Genomic DNA, 15,013 nt, shown 5'->3' with positions numbered 1-15,013 from the left:
AGACAAGCAATCTTATAAGTAACTGAGGGTTGCAAGTGTTAGAGAGGGCTACATTCTGGGCGTCTTAAAAAAACTAAGGGAGCCGTGAAGCAAACAAGTTTGGGAACCCTTGGTTTAAATGGTCGAAAATCAATCTCTCTCTGAAATACGAAACACTAGGAAAGAAGGAATACAATCAATGTCACATTGACTGATACTTCAATCACAAACATCACAACCTAGTTATTGTGGGCGGGGCGAGGGGACATCCTATACAATACCCAAATATCTTATTTTATATATACAAAATATTTTTTTCTGGACTGGACGCGTCCTCCTCTCTGTCCCGCTAACGATGCACGTGCTTTCAATGCTGAATAAATGTGGTTGGTTAACATATGGTCCGAGTAATACAAAGTATATTGCGAAGTATGATAATCTTGTGTTGTACATACCTGAGATTGCATGTTATACTAATTAGTTTGCAATAGCCATCACTCATTGTAAATAACGTAATTATAAGGGTGTTAATTGAATAAAAAAGTATTGTATTACTTCAGATATAGCATGATTTTGGGGGGAAATTGTTGAAAATAAGTTCGAACTGTTAATCTTACTTGTTCAATATTGAAGATGAAGTTACAAGGGAGAGCAGTAAATCTCCAATCAGTATAAAAATTTTATTGTGAACACCCGTATATGAACCGCACGCGGCGCCACTGCCGATAACAAAGGAAACGATACAAAATTGCCATGAGCATATCATCAAAAGCCTATAATTTTAACTTTCATTTAGTGTATATTTACTATGTTTAGCGTTTGTTATAAAAATGAAATGCTCAACACAACTTTGCACACAGAAACGATATACAGTAGGTTAGCACACACTGATTACTAGTTAGTACAACGCGCTACAAAGCCAGGGATCCAGGGTTCGAATCCTGCCCTTTGTGTTCTTTGCTAGAGCCCCTTCATGTCATCACTCATCCTCATCTTCGCGATTAGCCAAAATCGGAAGAAAAGCGAATTAAAATAAACAAAATCAATCAATCACATAAGAGTTTTTCTTGTATGTACGTATTGCTTGCATTCTAGAATTATTTCTCTTGTAGTCTACGCATAAAAAACACAGTTTTTCGTTGTGACGTTTCAGGAGAACATACGCTCCCTTCATCAGACATTTATTTTTAATCGCACCTAGCAATTTTTGGCTCTTTCCAACGCTCAAGGACAGTCTCCGTGGTCGCACATTTTCCAGCTGTTCCCCTCTTGCATCAGCAATTATTCAGTAGTATACAAAACGGACTCTTAAAAGAGCGTCTGTAGAGGCCACGCTATCGTGTCAGTGTTGTGAAAAATGTGAACGTCTAGACGGTGATTATGTTGAGAAGTGACGGCAGTTTCAGCTTTCTGAAGTGAGTATATTTCACAAAATAATTTTGGAGACCTTACAACTTGAATGCACCTCGTAGAAATAAATTTCTGAAGGGAGCGTGTGTTCTCCTGAAACGTCACAATGAAAAATTGTATTTTTATGCTTGTAATAACCGTAGACTACAAGAGAAATAATCAACACATAAAGATAAAGTAAATAATTAAATATTAAAATGCTATCAAGATATACAGACTCATACTTACTAATGCCACAAAAGGGTTGATAATGTTTCCTCCATTGCTGAAGGCAGAGATGACTGTGCGTTTGCTTTCAAGCAATTTTAAGCGTTTCATTCGTTACTAACCTCACAAATAGCAATTCCTTCATGGTGCATATATGTTTCATGCATCACGTGTGGATTTTTTGATGATCAGAAACGGGCGTTGTTTGATTTAATGAAGCGTGAAATGTGAAATCAGCCTCATCTGCATAAAACAGCATGTCTAGGACTTTGTCGTTAAAATATCTTTATTTATGTCCGGAACTTTGCATTCGAAGTTTACTGCTGCACGTCATGTTGTGAAATCATAAAAAGAGAGATATGTTTGTGTTTTCTTCGGAGTTTTGCATCATGTTTGTACTTTTAGATTTCGTGTAAGAAATATTCGTGGTCAAAGAAGCTCTTGCTTGAACTCTAATTTCACTTTGTTTCATGTATCCTGAGGAAGGATTTGTTAATGGATATCTAAGGAAGTATTCATCAATATAATATCAATAACATTTGTAGTTTCTGTATTTATAATTGTGTAGCCATGAAGTAGAGGCCCACATTGAAAAATCACTGGTGTTAAAGTTTGTCTGCGTGACCATGGTCTAAGAATATCCGCACCACAGTTTGCTCAGTTTTACCTCAGTGGTGTTAAATTGTATTCATTTGTCTGTGGTATTTCAACACCACTTAGGTTAAACGTTGACCAAAATGTGGTGTTGACCTTCTGGGGCTACTGCGTGTAGCTTTAGCACCATTTGGACAAATCCGACATGCACCAGTGTGGACAAAGAAGATCTTAAAAGAACAGGAATGCAGGTGTCATTTTTAATCGGGCAATGCCAATGCTGAGTGAAGAAACGTGAGAAGCATTGGCCGGAAGGAAGCGTGGCTGACGGGAGAGATGGGTTTGGGAAGTGAAGTGTGAAGGTGGTGCGAGGATAGTGGATACTGGAGAGAAGGTACTTGAAAATTAGGTAAGTGAGAGGCCTTTTTCCTACCCGTAACGTTAAGGTGATAGTGTTCATAACAAAATAAAGTATCGGACGATTAATAACCAGTATCTCTGCCCAGTTATATCACCTAATATGGTATTCCCAACAATAATTCTTATATTGCTGTTGGAGATGAGAGAGAACAACTTCTTAAGATGTTTTTTCATGAAACTTTCTCCCCAGAGACGGTTTCTGAATATCTCCCTCATGTAAAGCCTGTTAGTTCACATATGTACACTCTTTTCGATTAAAACCTTTATTGAAGAAATGAAATCTTTTCTCACCTCCTCGCACACCAACCGCGCCAAGTGTATTTTCGAAAGTTTTATCGGTTATGTAGATTTGAATTCTTGAAACATTTTTCGTTCAAGTACAATAAAAAACCAGACTTCTGAAATATCTACATACTTCAGGGGACTAGTCTGAGAATGGAACAAACTGCCTGCACCATTGACTAACTAAGGAACTTACTAGTGTCCCACCAACAACGTTAACTTACATTAATATTAATAATTGCACCTGCACTTTATACGTCATGTAATTGATAGATACGTAGCACATTGTCCCTAGCAATAATACCCCAATAATGATGACTTGTTACATGCTTCTAATTCACAGTTTAAATACTATTCAATTCAAGGTATTATTTGTCATTGTATAATATACGAGAAGTATTTATTGTACAAAAATCCTTATCATATTATTATACTGCATTTTTCTTTCTTTCTGATTGATTCATTATATTTGTGACAAGAATTCGTATAAGAATGGCCCAAGCCTGCTTACATATACGTAGACCCATTTTATTCTATTCTTTGAAGGATATAGGCTTATTGTTCCATGACCTTAAGTGCGAGAAAATTCTACCGATTCTAAATGAATATACAAATTCACAACTCGAAGTATTTGTCTGTATTTAAATGGCAATGAATTTGGAATATGGGACAATTTTATATGTGCTGCCAATTGTTCTTTAGAACAAATGCCTACTTTGTCCTCAGGAGCAAAGTATTGACATTAATGTAAGAGAAAATATAAAAAAGAGTAATTATTAATTTTATATATTTGATTTTTGTTGTTTAGAGTGGATTTTCTGCCACTTTTGGCTAATCGCGACGATGAGTGGTGATATGATGAAATTGGTAAGGGACATTTATAAAGAACACCAATACCGGGGTAATTTTATATGCATAGAGAGAGAGAGGGGGAGAGGGAAAGAGAGAGAAAGAGAAAAAAATGCTTTACCTCCATCCGTCTTGCATGGGAACCTTGATAGTTGGCAGAATGATCAGAGTCCACGTTTTCTTGGTGCCTGTGGAAGATCCGAAAGGAACGAATGGCCCTCATCACCAGCCAAGGGTTAGGCATAGCCCTCCCCTCTCGCCCCCTTGCGGGAATATTTTCGTCGCCCAGCCCGGCTGCTGCTATGGACAGAAGTTCAATGTGCGGAAACTGCTGAGTGAATTCTTTTGTGAGCCCTTCCTTGGTATCTGAAAATTAAGAAAAACGAAACAATTAGGAAATGGAAATTGGAAGATCATTATCAATAACAATGATTTCTAAAAGAAAACGCAAATGAAAATGTTTACTTTGCTAAATTAAACTGCAATTTCGTCGTAGAAACTAAAAAAGTAATTTTAATGGAAAGTTATTGATTCGTTTAGTAATCAGTACGTTCTCAAGGTTCCATTTTGTTCCTTTCTTGTTCCCATTCGAACGATGCTGAACGCCGAACGCATAGTTCGAAAACAAATTTCCAATTTGCGTTCGTAAGGGCTGAGCTTAACCCTAGATTAACCCGCTGCTCCCTGAAATATCAATAGATCAAATTTCAGAGAAGCTGTTGATGTGCCATTGAAAGCTATAATCACATTCGTGAAGTTAGCAAACACGTGAAGAGAAACATTGATCTCGGCTACACGCGACTAGCAATTTCGAAGAGAAATTGAGTTTTAAATGTAATAATGCTTACAACAAAGAGCTGCTTCAACTCCGTTCCTTCCACTAGTACAGTGGGATCCATGAGTATTACCCTGCAAATTGTCCATGACTATTTTCATTAATTGTTACATCTTACATCCTTATGTGTTTTTAAGCGATGGATTTTTATTCACGTTGGTGCTGAAGTTTCCAACATCTTGTTTTGAGTTCTCTATTAATTCTTGAAGTTCTTATTGGGTAAAATAAAGTGCACGAACATGGTGATGGACAATTTGCACGGTAATACTCATGGATCCCACTTACCACGGGGGTGCGATATACGTATGTTAATCACGATACTTTTACGTAGCTTCTCTACCCATTAGAGTTAATAGCGACGATGAGGATGAAATGTGAACTGATGAAATGTATGATGGTCTATGGATTGATTTTTTATAAGATTTCTGGAAAGAGTTAATGTAATTCGAATGGTGAAATTGTAGATATATATTTTATAACAAAAAGTATTGTTTTCTGTGACTTCCGTAAGTTACAGCAACCATTATTATTATTATTATTATTATTATTTTTATTATTATTATTTGAAATAGGGTTACATTTAAGCTTACAGTCTATTTTACACTGATTATCTAACTAGGCTATAAAAAACAGCTTTTTGTCCCAGATGAATTAATGTTAAGTATGCAGTTTTGCAAATTGTAGCTATATCGATATACAGAATATGGAAATTACAAATGTATGTAATTTTTTAAGAAACAAGTAGTAGAAGTAGTAGTAATATTAATGTAATAATAAATATAACAAAAATAGAAGCAATAAAAGCAGTAATAATAACAATATTATTAATAATAATGGCAATAATAATAATAAAACTTTATGTGATTGTGCCCCCCTGAGAATTTTTTTTTGCGGCCGCCCTTGCCACTAGTTGATCAACCTCAGAAAAAATATGAAGATATGGCTGGAAAACCACCATGCTGCAAATGACACTAATTCAAGGGTCTATGCAAAACGTTCTAGTAACAAGTGTATGACGTATGAAAAGAGGTATTTAGGAGTGTCTTCGAATAGACATTTAGAAACAGCTACAGAAGAAGGCTTTATTGCTTAAAGTAGTATTAAAGTGTTTTCAAACTGACAATTCACAGACCAATATCAACAAAAAAGAAATATATATATATATATTAATAAGCTGTACTGCAGCCTATAAAATACTTTTGCACCCTTTATGTTTAAATGGAACCATTAAAACAAGCGTTTCTTATTTTTCAATTTTAAAACGCCTACTTTATGCCAATCATTGTTATCACCAGCAGCACTGTACTATCAATGGCATTTTTGTAGAAGTTAAATGATTTCATGCATACATTTAATTGGAATATAATACAAAGTCAATGAAAAACGTTTCATGGAACTTAGCTTCTGTATTCCTTCTGAAGGTATACCTTCTAAACATTTTGGGCCTACAGCACTGGGGACAAAAAAGAAAATATATCTTGAAAACTTCCTTATGCAATTTTCAAAACTAATGCATTCATTCATTACTTAACAAGAATTCAAACTATACTGTCTCTGAGAACTAAAATCTCCTGACTTAATGGGGTTCTAAAGCCATGTTAAAAAATAGACCCAAGGTCCCAGACACAACCTTATCACTAATTTAGATACGGTAAGGGAAAAATCTTCTAACCAACGTGATGTTATATCCCATCAACGAGTACCCTAATCGACCAATGTATATGTATCTACCTTGATTTCGCGGAGATCTGGCAACATGGCCCTCGGAGGCCATGACAAACGGTGGTGCCATCTGTTATCTTAAAGTTGCAGCAAAATCGGCTTTAGTACGGCCTTAAGTTAAAATCTGAGGTTATAAAGGAGCAATCAGCACACAATATTATTCTGGCCGTGAGTTCAGGCACCAGAGCCTCGTTAGCCTGCAAGAATCTGTTACCAGGATGCACTACGTAGAAGTGAGATTGACAATCGCAATCGAGGCTGTGTTTGGAAGAGGGATAAGTGTGTGTCGCTTTGTGGAGGAGCACTTATGATTTATAAAATGAAAAACATATTTACACTGTGTGATTGTTGATTATAATCAGTAATTATAATAACATAATAATTATTATAGTATAATAATATAATAATTATTGTAGCAAACAATGTAACATTGTTTGGGGAGAGAGAGAGAGGGACATCCCAAGTAAAACTGAATTCCTTACTTTTTTAACACGGATATTATTTTCATAATCTTTAGTAGTTTCTATATTTTCTTATTTGTTGAGTCCGGGCACCCCCTGCGCGCACGCCTATGTCTGTCCGCCCCTGATTGATATATAGCTATATACGCGTCAGCACCTCGCTAACGAAGTTCCCGGACACGATGAAGGAATATCAAGAGAGAGAGATAGAGAGAGATAACTATTAAGGTGAACAAGGGTGTCATTTGCGAGTAGACGAGGTTCGAGCGAGAGCTAGGACATACGAGTGCCTGAACTTGTGTCGCACTACCCTCGTCACTTACCGTACGAACAGGGGATGTTGGATGATAGAAAACCTCTACCGCTTCACTTTGACTACATTCCTTAGATTTTGTCATTACGGTACGCACAGAAATAAAATGCACGCACACTAAAGAGACCATGCGTCTTGTATTAGTCAAGACCGTCAATTTTTTGAATCTCTCTCCCGATTTTTTTTAACGTAAAACGGGACAGTAACTTACCGGTATAAAACTACTGAAACTATTCATCTTCTCCGCTATTACTATATACTATGGAATAGTAACATTGATAGAGGTGTATTTATTTATTAGGCAAAGGCAAAGTTTCACGTGCACTTTGCATCATGCCATGAGGCATACATAGGCAGATGTGGGGTAGGGTACCACACATTCTATCGATCGGTGAAGTTATCATCATCACTCTCCGGCCGCCTTTAACCCCCAGGGATACCAGGTACCCATTTAATTGAGGCTGTTTGAGCCTAGAGCCGCTTTATGCGGGGACAGGCCGGAAAAATTCCGACCTTAGTTCACCCACCCTAGGGATCGAAACCGGGTCTCCCGCGTGGAAGTCAGACGCCCTGTCGACTGGATCACCGCGGCTCCATTAATTAATTAGAGATTTTTTTATTTATTTTTCAAACCTAAGTATTTATGATGAAACAGTTTTTGTATTAAAATGTGTACATTTTGCTATCAGGTTTGCTAAGTTTTTCCTTCAGAAAAATATTAAAAATGTCATGTTTTGTTGTTTTAAAACTCTGGTCAACATAACATACACGCAAACAATACACACCCACACACACACACGCACACGCACATCCTGGTTTGTATCCCACTGCAAACTGTACGTCCAGTCTCGATTAGCCTATCTATGCATAAAGTGGACTTAAAACTTCAAGGTCTCAAAGTATACACATAGCTACCATATACGCTCCTGGCGCGGCATGTGTGTTCTTTGTGAGTGTCCCTTCATCAACTTCACCATATAGTCAATAATTCTCATCGTCGCGATTAGCTAAAAGTGGAAGAAAAGCGACGCCAATAACATAAACACACACACAAACACAGAGGGTTGGGTATGTTTTCTAACTCCTGATACCCCTCTTCGGAACGCATGTTGTCCACTGATGGTGCGATATTGTCAGGGCTCATTATCAAAATTATCTTACTTCTTTGTCAAAATAGTCTTAGATGATACAGTATTATTATGGACTTGAAAATTTTTGCCATCCTCCCCAAAGTTAAGCTCCAAGTTCGATTCTGCTCCCCTAAGTTACGCCTACACCGGAAATAGAGGCTCCCAAACGATTCATCCAAGTCTCTCCTTATTAGCTCATATGTTCGAACTGTCCTTCTGTTGCTTTTCTGAGACTGACATCAAGTGCTTTGTAAACGTGTTTATAAAATGTATCGAAATTAACAATATTGTTTATGGATTTCAGTCCAAAAATAATCATATATTTCACTCATACTAGTTTCAAGATTTCGAAATTATCTAACGATTGTGTGGAACATTCTTGATACTAACGCGTGACTTCCGTGTATTTACGATATAGATAATGTCCAGAAGTGCAAGAAAATTGTAGCTAAAAGAAAAGCAGCGCGACACGTGTTTCCTTTAACTGGAATGACCTGTCTGCTTTAGTGAGGCGAAATATCATATGACGTGTCCTCGTGGACTCAAGGAGATTCGACGTGTCAAATCCAATTTCACAGTCTGTAGATTCATCAGATTTCCCCATAGCATTCGCAATGGAATCGATGAAAACATATCTGTTTGATATCTGAAAGGTCCAAACTATTCATTCATTATATTTCTGAACTATAAAGATATATGTAATTTATTCATTCTCTACGAAATCGTATGTTTTAATTGAAATACTAGCATGCGATGTAAATTGGGTATTACATATTTGTCTAGTGCCTTTTCACTTCTATTTAACACTACTTTCTCTCTTTAGGTGAAATTTGATTGTGCTCTCTCGGAAAGAAGTGCTAAAATAAGTAACAGTGTAAAGTACGGGACCATAGATAATGTCCAGTTAACATTGCGAGCTGGTGTAGAACCATTGTCGCACATTCAGAGAACATTAAAAATAACGCTATATTTAATGTTTCACTACAACCAAATTATCACAACTAGTAGAGTTAAATAGAAATCGGCAGTCAATTGGCATTGTCATGCCGAGATATGAGAATTATATTATCCTCTCTGGTTGATATGATTAATTTAGCTCATTTAATATCGCATTTCTTCGACTTTTAGCTAATCGCGAACATGGGAATGAAAGATGAAATGGATGAATGGACGATCACAAACATATATGGACGACACAACACAACAACAAGCCCCATAGAGCATTATACTGGCTGTGAGTCCAGACGCCAGAGCCTCGCTAGTCTGCAAAATACAGTCCAGGATGTACTACGTGGAAAGGGGGTTGGCATTTGCGTGCCTTTCTAAAAATGTCTCACACGCCCTGATTATCCTCTCTATGTATAAACAAGGAAATTTGCACAAGGAACTTCAACAACTATTGATGTAATTATACTTGGTGATTTTTAATGCATAATTGGCCAACCGTACAGGAGGAGCAAGGGCCCGACCCTGTGGCCGAGTGATGTCGACCTCCGTGGCGAAGTGGTTAGCAGAGCGCGCTACAACGCCAGGGGTTCCGGGTTCGAGTCCCGGGTAAGGCATGGGTATTTGTGATTGTCTGTCCTGAAAAGTCCTGAAATAGAAATGTAAATGATATGAGTGAATGAAGTGTGATGGGGAAAGCTTACGCCTAGGGGCTTTCCTTTAAAAAAAAAAAAAAAAAAGTGGTTAGCACATCGCGCTGCGACGCCAAGGGTCCCGGGTTCGAAACCTGGTCGGGCTTGGTTGTTTGTGAATGTCCATTCATCAATTTCATCATTTCATCACTCATCCCCATCTTCGCAAATTAGCCAAGAGGCACAAAACGCGAAGTAAAATAAACTAGATCAATCAATCAATCAGGAGGAGCAAGGCTTATATATTTTTTGTTGTGGATGGCGAAGATAAGTAAAAAAAAACGTAAAATCTAAACACACACATAACAAAAATACTCAATATACTGAAGAGTCAATGAGTGCTGGTAGTACAAGTTTGCTTGTAAATAGGGTTTTATTTTACTACATCTCCCTGTTTTCAGTACTGGTAAGTTATACACATACGTGTTCCTATCTCCAAGACACGATCCAAAGGGGGCCTCTTTTACTGTAGTAACAGAAGATCGAACATTATAAATAAATCACGTATCAGGAGAATGTGTGAACTGTACAACAGATGTTCCGAAAGGGAACCAAAATTAGATATATTTCACATGCCTATTGGGGCATTCAAAAAAGTTATTCAAGGAATGGAAGAATAAATGTCAACAATGTAAACATAAACGCAATTTTTGTAAATATATATTTCTTTCGTAGTTTTTACTCAATTACATAGCCTATATGTACGTACTTTCTAGAGTATCAATTATTTACAGGTCCTTTATTACACACATAATTAATGTATTTCGTCAAGGTAAATAACTTGTATCCTTGATTTATACTGTTTATTTTATTTCCATATTTTATGTAATTTATAATATATTATAATCTCCATATATATATATATATATATATATATATATATATATATATATATATATATATATGGGGTGTAAGGGGTGACCTTCCACGTAGTGCACCCAAATGTCAACCTCACTTCCACGTTAGTACACCCTGGACTGAAGACTAACGAGGCTCTGGCGACTGGCCCCATGGCCAGTATAATTTTGTTTGTATTGTCCTGTTGTCCTTATGTGTGCTGAGTGCCAGTTTACAGCCTCAGCTTTTAACAGAAGTCAGAACATTTTAAGATTTTTAATTATGCAACGTTAGAGTTGTTCTTAGTAATGATAAGGGGCTGGCCCCCGTATAATGTGACGGGAGCAAAATAGCCTAAGTGCTGACGCTCCCACAATTTTAAAATCAAAAAATCAAATCATATATATATATATATTGTATATGGTGCTAAAGATCTGAAATACTGAGTGGAAAGATAAATACGTTGTGCATTGTACTTAATAATTGAAATATTGTATTCATGTAGGCTATTTTTGTAGATAATAGTTAGATATTTTATTCCATTCTTTTCAATTAACATGTATTATTATAACTCGGTTTGTCAACTGTTGTATACACATATAATTTAGCGTTGAAATGTTTTATGTTTATTTACATTTCTGCACAATAATATTTCTTATCAAACTGTAAATTTACAAACTCAAAGCAAGAAAAGTAGAACACTGTAATTGGGCATTCGCCTGTTGTGTTTAATAATAATAATAATAATAAATAAATAAATAACTCCAGAAGATGGCGTTTCTCAAGAGCATTCCAGCATATGGTGTGATAATTAATCAATGATTTGATTTATTTTACTTTGTGCTTTTGTCACTATTGGCTAATTGAGAAGATGAGGATGAATGGTGATAAGATGAAACACTAACGAACAGCACACAAGTCCCATAGAGGAAGGTGTAATTAAATTTACCAACCTGAAGTGTTTCGCATATGTAATATATAGGCTTGAACCATATCGCTTGAGCCTCGGAAAATGTCCAATTATACCTAACACCATTAAGCCTTGTTTCCATGATATGAAAAACTCAATATGCTGACCAAGGCAGAAATTTATTTTATTATAAAACATAAACTAAACTTAACGTTTCAACCTTCTAGCAAGGTTAAGTTTAGTTTATGTTTTATAATAAAATTAATTTCTGCCTTGGTCAGCATATTGAGTTTTTCATACCGCTAAAGAAATGTGAAAGAAATCTTGTAGTAATTGACTTTGATGTACTCGGACTATTTTTTCTCATTTTCCCACATTTTCTATGGAAGAACGTACCAGAACTCGACGAAATAAAACATTAAACTGACTTAGGTGATAAGAAATGCATTAAACAAAAAAAAAACTGCCGAATGAATTCAACTCGAAATTTACGGCACATGTTTCAGAATAAGGTTACTCACGGAAATTACTTGTAATTTTCGAAACTCGTTCTCATAATCTCAATAATGTATCACAAGTTCTGAAAGTGTGACTGTCACGGTCAACTGATGAGACACTCTTCAGCTCCTTCGTGATGAGTTTTCTGATCGCGGGACATTTGACCACGCCTAGATTTCCTTGCCTATTCTATCCACATGAACACTTTGGAGCCTCGCCTCGTCTCTTGTTTACATTCGTGGACTGTATGAACAAGGGAAACAATGTTAAACATTCTACTCTTTCTAAATGGGGAGAAAAGTAAACAGTTTTCCTCATCAACGTTGAAAAACAAACCAATTTGTCATAAAGAGCTTTAGAGCTTGAAGCAGAAAGCAAATATCAAAACAAATACATTTGCATTTTTTTTATTAAATTGAATACCAGTTAAAATGACGATGGAGGGTATATCTGATATACGTTTAGTCCTCCTTCGTGGTCGTGTGGTCAAAAGCGCTGTGCTTTGGGCTCCGACTGCGGGACGGCATGCGTTCGAGTCCGCATGGGTTCAGTCTCTGGGTTCTCGGCTTGTGTATAGGGCCGGTGGCAACCCACCATCGTGAGGAAATTGGGGAGCTACGAGTGAGTACCGTAATCCGGTCACGGATATCTCCTATGACGACTGGGGGTTCGACGTGCTGACCCCACGTCACTCCCATTACCGGTTGAAGAACTCCACACCTCTAGGTAGGATTGTGGGAGGGAGACTGGCAATCGGGAGATAGGCCCTTCTAGGGCTGTCCAGCCACGGATTATTATTATGGAATACGTTTAACAAAATGTTATTTCTGCATCATGAATTCTTAGAATGCAATCGAAAACGTGGAAGAAGGAATTGACAGATATTTCGTGATCGATCCTCACTGGATAACTAAAAGTACTCTTCTTTCATTTGCTTCCCCACTGATATTATGAGTAAATATGCTGCTATTACAAAATAAGAAATTCAAGTACATGATATGCTTCCAACTTAATCTAAATCTGGTAATTTTTAACCTCACGGTCATCCAAAAGTATATCCAGCATGATATGGTTGAAATTTTTTGCTTTCGTTTGTGGAGAGAAATGGACGGTTAACCTCCAAGCTACACAATGGGTGGCGCCAGCTTATATGGGCATGTGGGGCTCGAGTCCACCCAATAATCTTGTTATGTTTTATTTTAGAAATAAAATCCCACACTTAAGAAAAGAAAATGTTTCATCATTACACATTTAAAGAGTTCTCACAATTTAATTGCTGACTGAGTATTGTCAAAATATTTCATAATTTTCATTGTTACATCTCCATGTGATATTTGTCAGTGCCCTATATTATTTACACTAAAGTAAGGGAGAATAAGGACTTACAACCACAATGAGGATCGATACGCATTAAAAGCTCTCAAAAAAGGCACCGAAAAATACAAAGTAGGCACTAAAAGTAATGAACATCGACACATTTTTAATATTTTTTTTGTTGATTAGGCACTCAAAAAGAAGTTATCTTAGAAATAAGCACTTCCGACTAAAATAGGCAAAAACAGTCACTCTAAATTCACATATTTCTCTCAGAAATGGTCTGCAACTGTCTTGAAACGCAAAAACCTATATTTTCTGGCCACGGAACAAAAAAGACCTTTTAGGGCAAATCCTCAGCCTATGACATGTCTTATGGCATAAAATTATGAAACAAATCTCCGACTTCAGACTGCCAAATGTTTGTTCAAAAGTTGGCGCCACTGCCTATAACCTATTACCATGTGCTGGGATATTTTCACACAATTCAGGTTATTTCACACTCATGTTTATGAACCCCGGGTTGTAAAGTACGTATAATGACTAACTACGTGTGGAAATTTTCAAGTGTAAATGATAGCCTATTGTGCCTCGAAAAGCACATTCTACTTAGAATGCCAGAAAACAATCATACATAATCCACGTCGGAAATACCTAAGAGTGTAAAGAAAGTTCTTTATAACTTGAAAAAGTAAAAATGTGCTGAATACATCCGAAAATGGTTAAAATATGGTCATCTAGAAACGACCAAATGCGTAAATATAATGATTTGTGACTGTGAATCTGTAGTTGCTCTCTACGTATGGAAATAATATTTGTATCCATTCCCTACAACAGTAATGAAAGCATGCATGGCATGTGACAGTTCGCAAACAAACGTATAACAATGGGGAAGAAAGGTTAATGAAGCTATTCCGTTGTTTTTCTTTTCTGAACGCAAGCAATTACATGAAGCCTTAATATGCTGGACGATCTGCAACAGTTGTATGTTTTCCAACTTTCGAAACTTCGGCCAGTGATAACAGTTTGGAGCTTCTCAGGTCACTGTGAGGCCTAAGTATAGTTGGGGGTCTGTGACACAGTCAATGGCCACAATAAATAGCAGACGTAATTGAAAAACTTGTACGAAATAATATGTACTCTACTTGAATTTTTTAAAGTTGGTGTTTTGTTTCTTTCTCTCCTTTCCAATTATTTTACGTCACTTTTCTATTTCTTGGGTTAATCGTGAGTATCAGTAATTGATGATGTGACAACACCCAGGCTTCGAACCTCTGGCGTCGTAGCACGTTACGTTGACTACTCTGTCACGGAGGCCAACAAGTTGATATTCTAAAGTAATGCACTACGTGATGTATGAAATGTTTATTTCAGTTGCTTATTTCAATATTCATACGATTTTTTTTTCGGACATGAATAACTTTTGAAATTGTACGTTGATGTCAGACAAATATAAAAACCGAGATGAAAACAAACCGTTTCCGATATACCAGCAGTAGACAAAATAAAAGATAAAGCAAAAGTGTATGATTCTACGTCTTACAAGGAAAGAGATTCGTATTCTCTCAAATTATTTGAGTAAAATGGTAAGAATTCAGGTGGAATTATTCCTGGA

General features: G+C 36.7%; 2 protein-coding genes across 4 annotated transcripts in view; one reads left to right on the top strand and one right to left on the bottom strand.

Annotated features, from left to right (window-relative positions):
- TrpA1 (Transient receptor potential cation channel A1) overlaps positions 1-15,013 on the bottom strand; it is a 137,611-nt gene that overhangs the window by 111,683 nt on the left and 10,915 nt on the right. Inside the window, exon 1 of one of the 3 annotated variants that reach the window (XM_083122197.1) lies at positions 3,863-4,050. The exons of 1 other annotated variant lie outside the window; for it this stretch is intronic. In XM_083122197.1, coding sequence (XP_082978323.1) covers positions 3,863-3,985 — 123 coding nt within the window. In that variant the 5' untranslated portion in view covers positions 3,986-4,050. Of the gene's footprint in view, positions 1-1,617; positions 1,707-3,862; positions 4,051-15,013 lie in introns of those variants that run through there. One more of the 3 variants, XM_083122199.1, reaches the window with a different exon arrangement.
- The window catches only part of LOC145987582 (putative glutamate receptor), a 104,925-nt gene continuing 91,866 nt past the window's right edge, over positions 1,955-15,013 (top strand). The window contains exon 1 of the mRNA XM_083121930.1: positions 1,955-2,599. The gene's annotated coding sequence lies outside the window, so the exon portion shown is untranslated. The remainder of the gene's footprint in view (positions 2,600-15,013) is intronic.

Source organism: Lepisma saccharinum, chromosome 5, assembly GCF_977018435.1.
Source record: "Lepisma saccharinum chromosome 5, izLepSacc3.1, whole genome shotgun sequence".
NCBI lineage: Eukaryota > Metazoa > Arthropoda > Insecta > Zygentoma > Lepismatidae > Lepisma > Lepisma saccharinum.
Note: the sequence above shows the minus strand (reverse complement) of the source record. Positions and strands in the feature narration are given on the sequence as shown.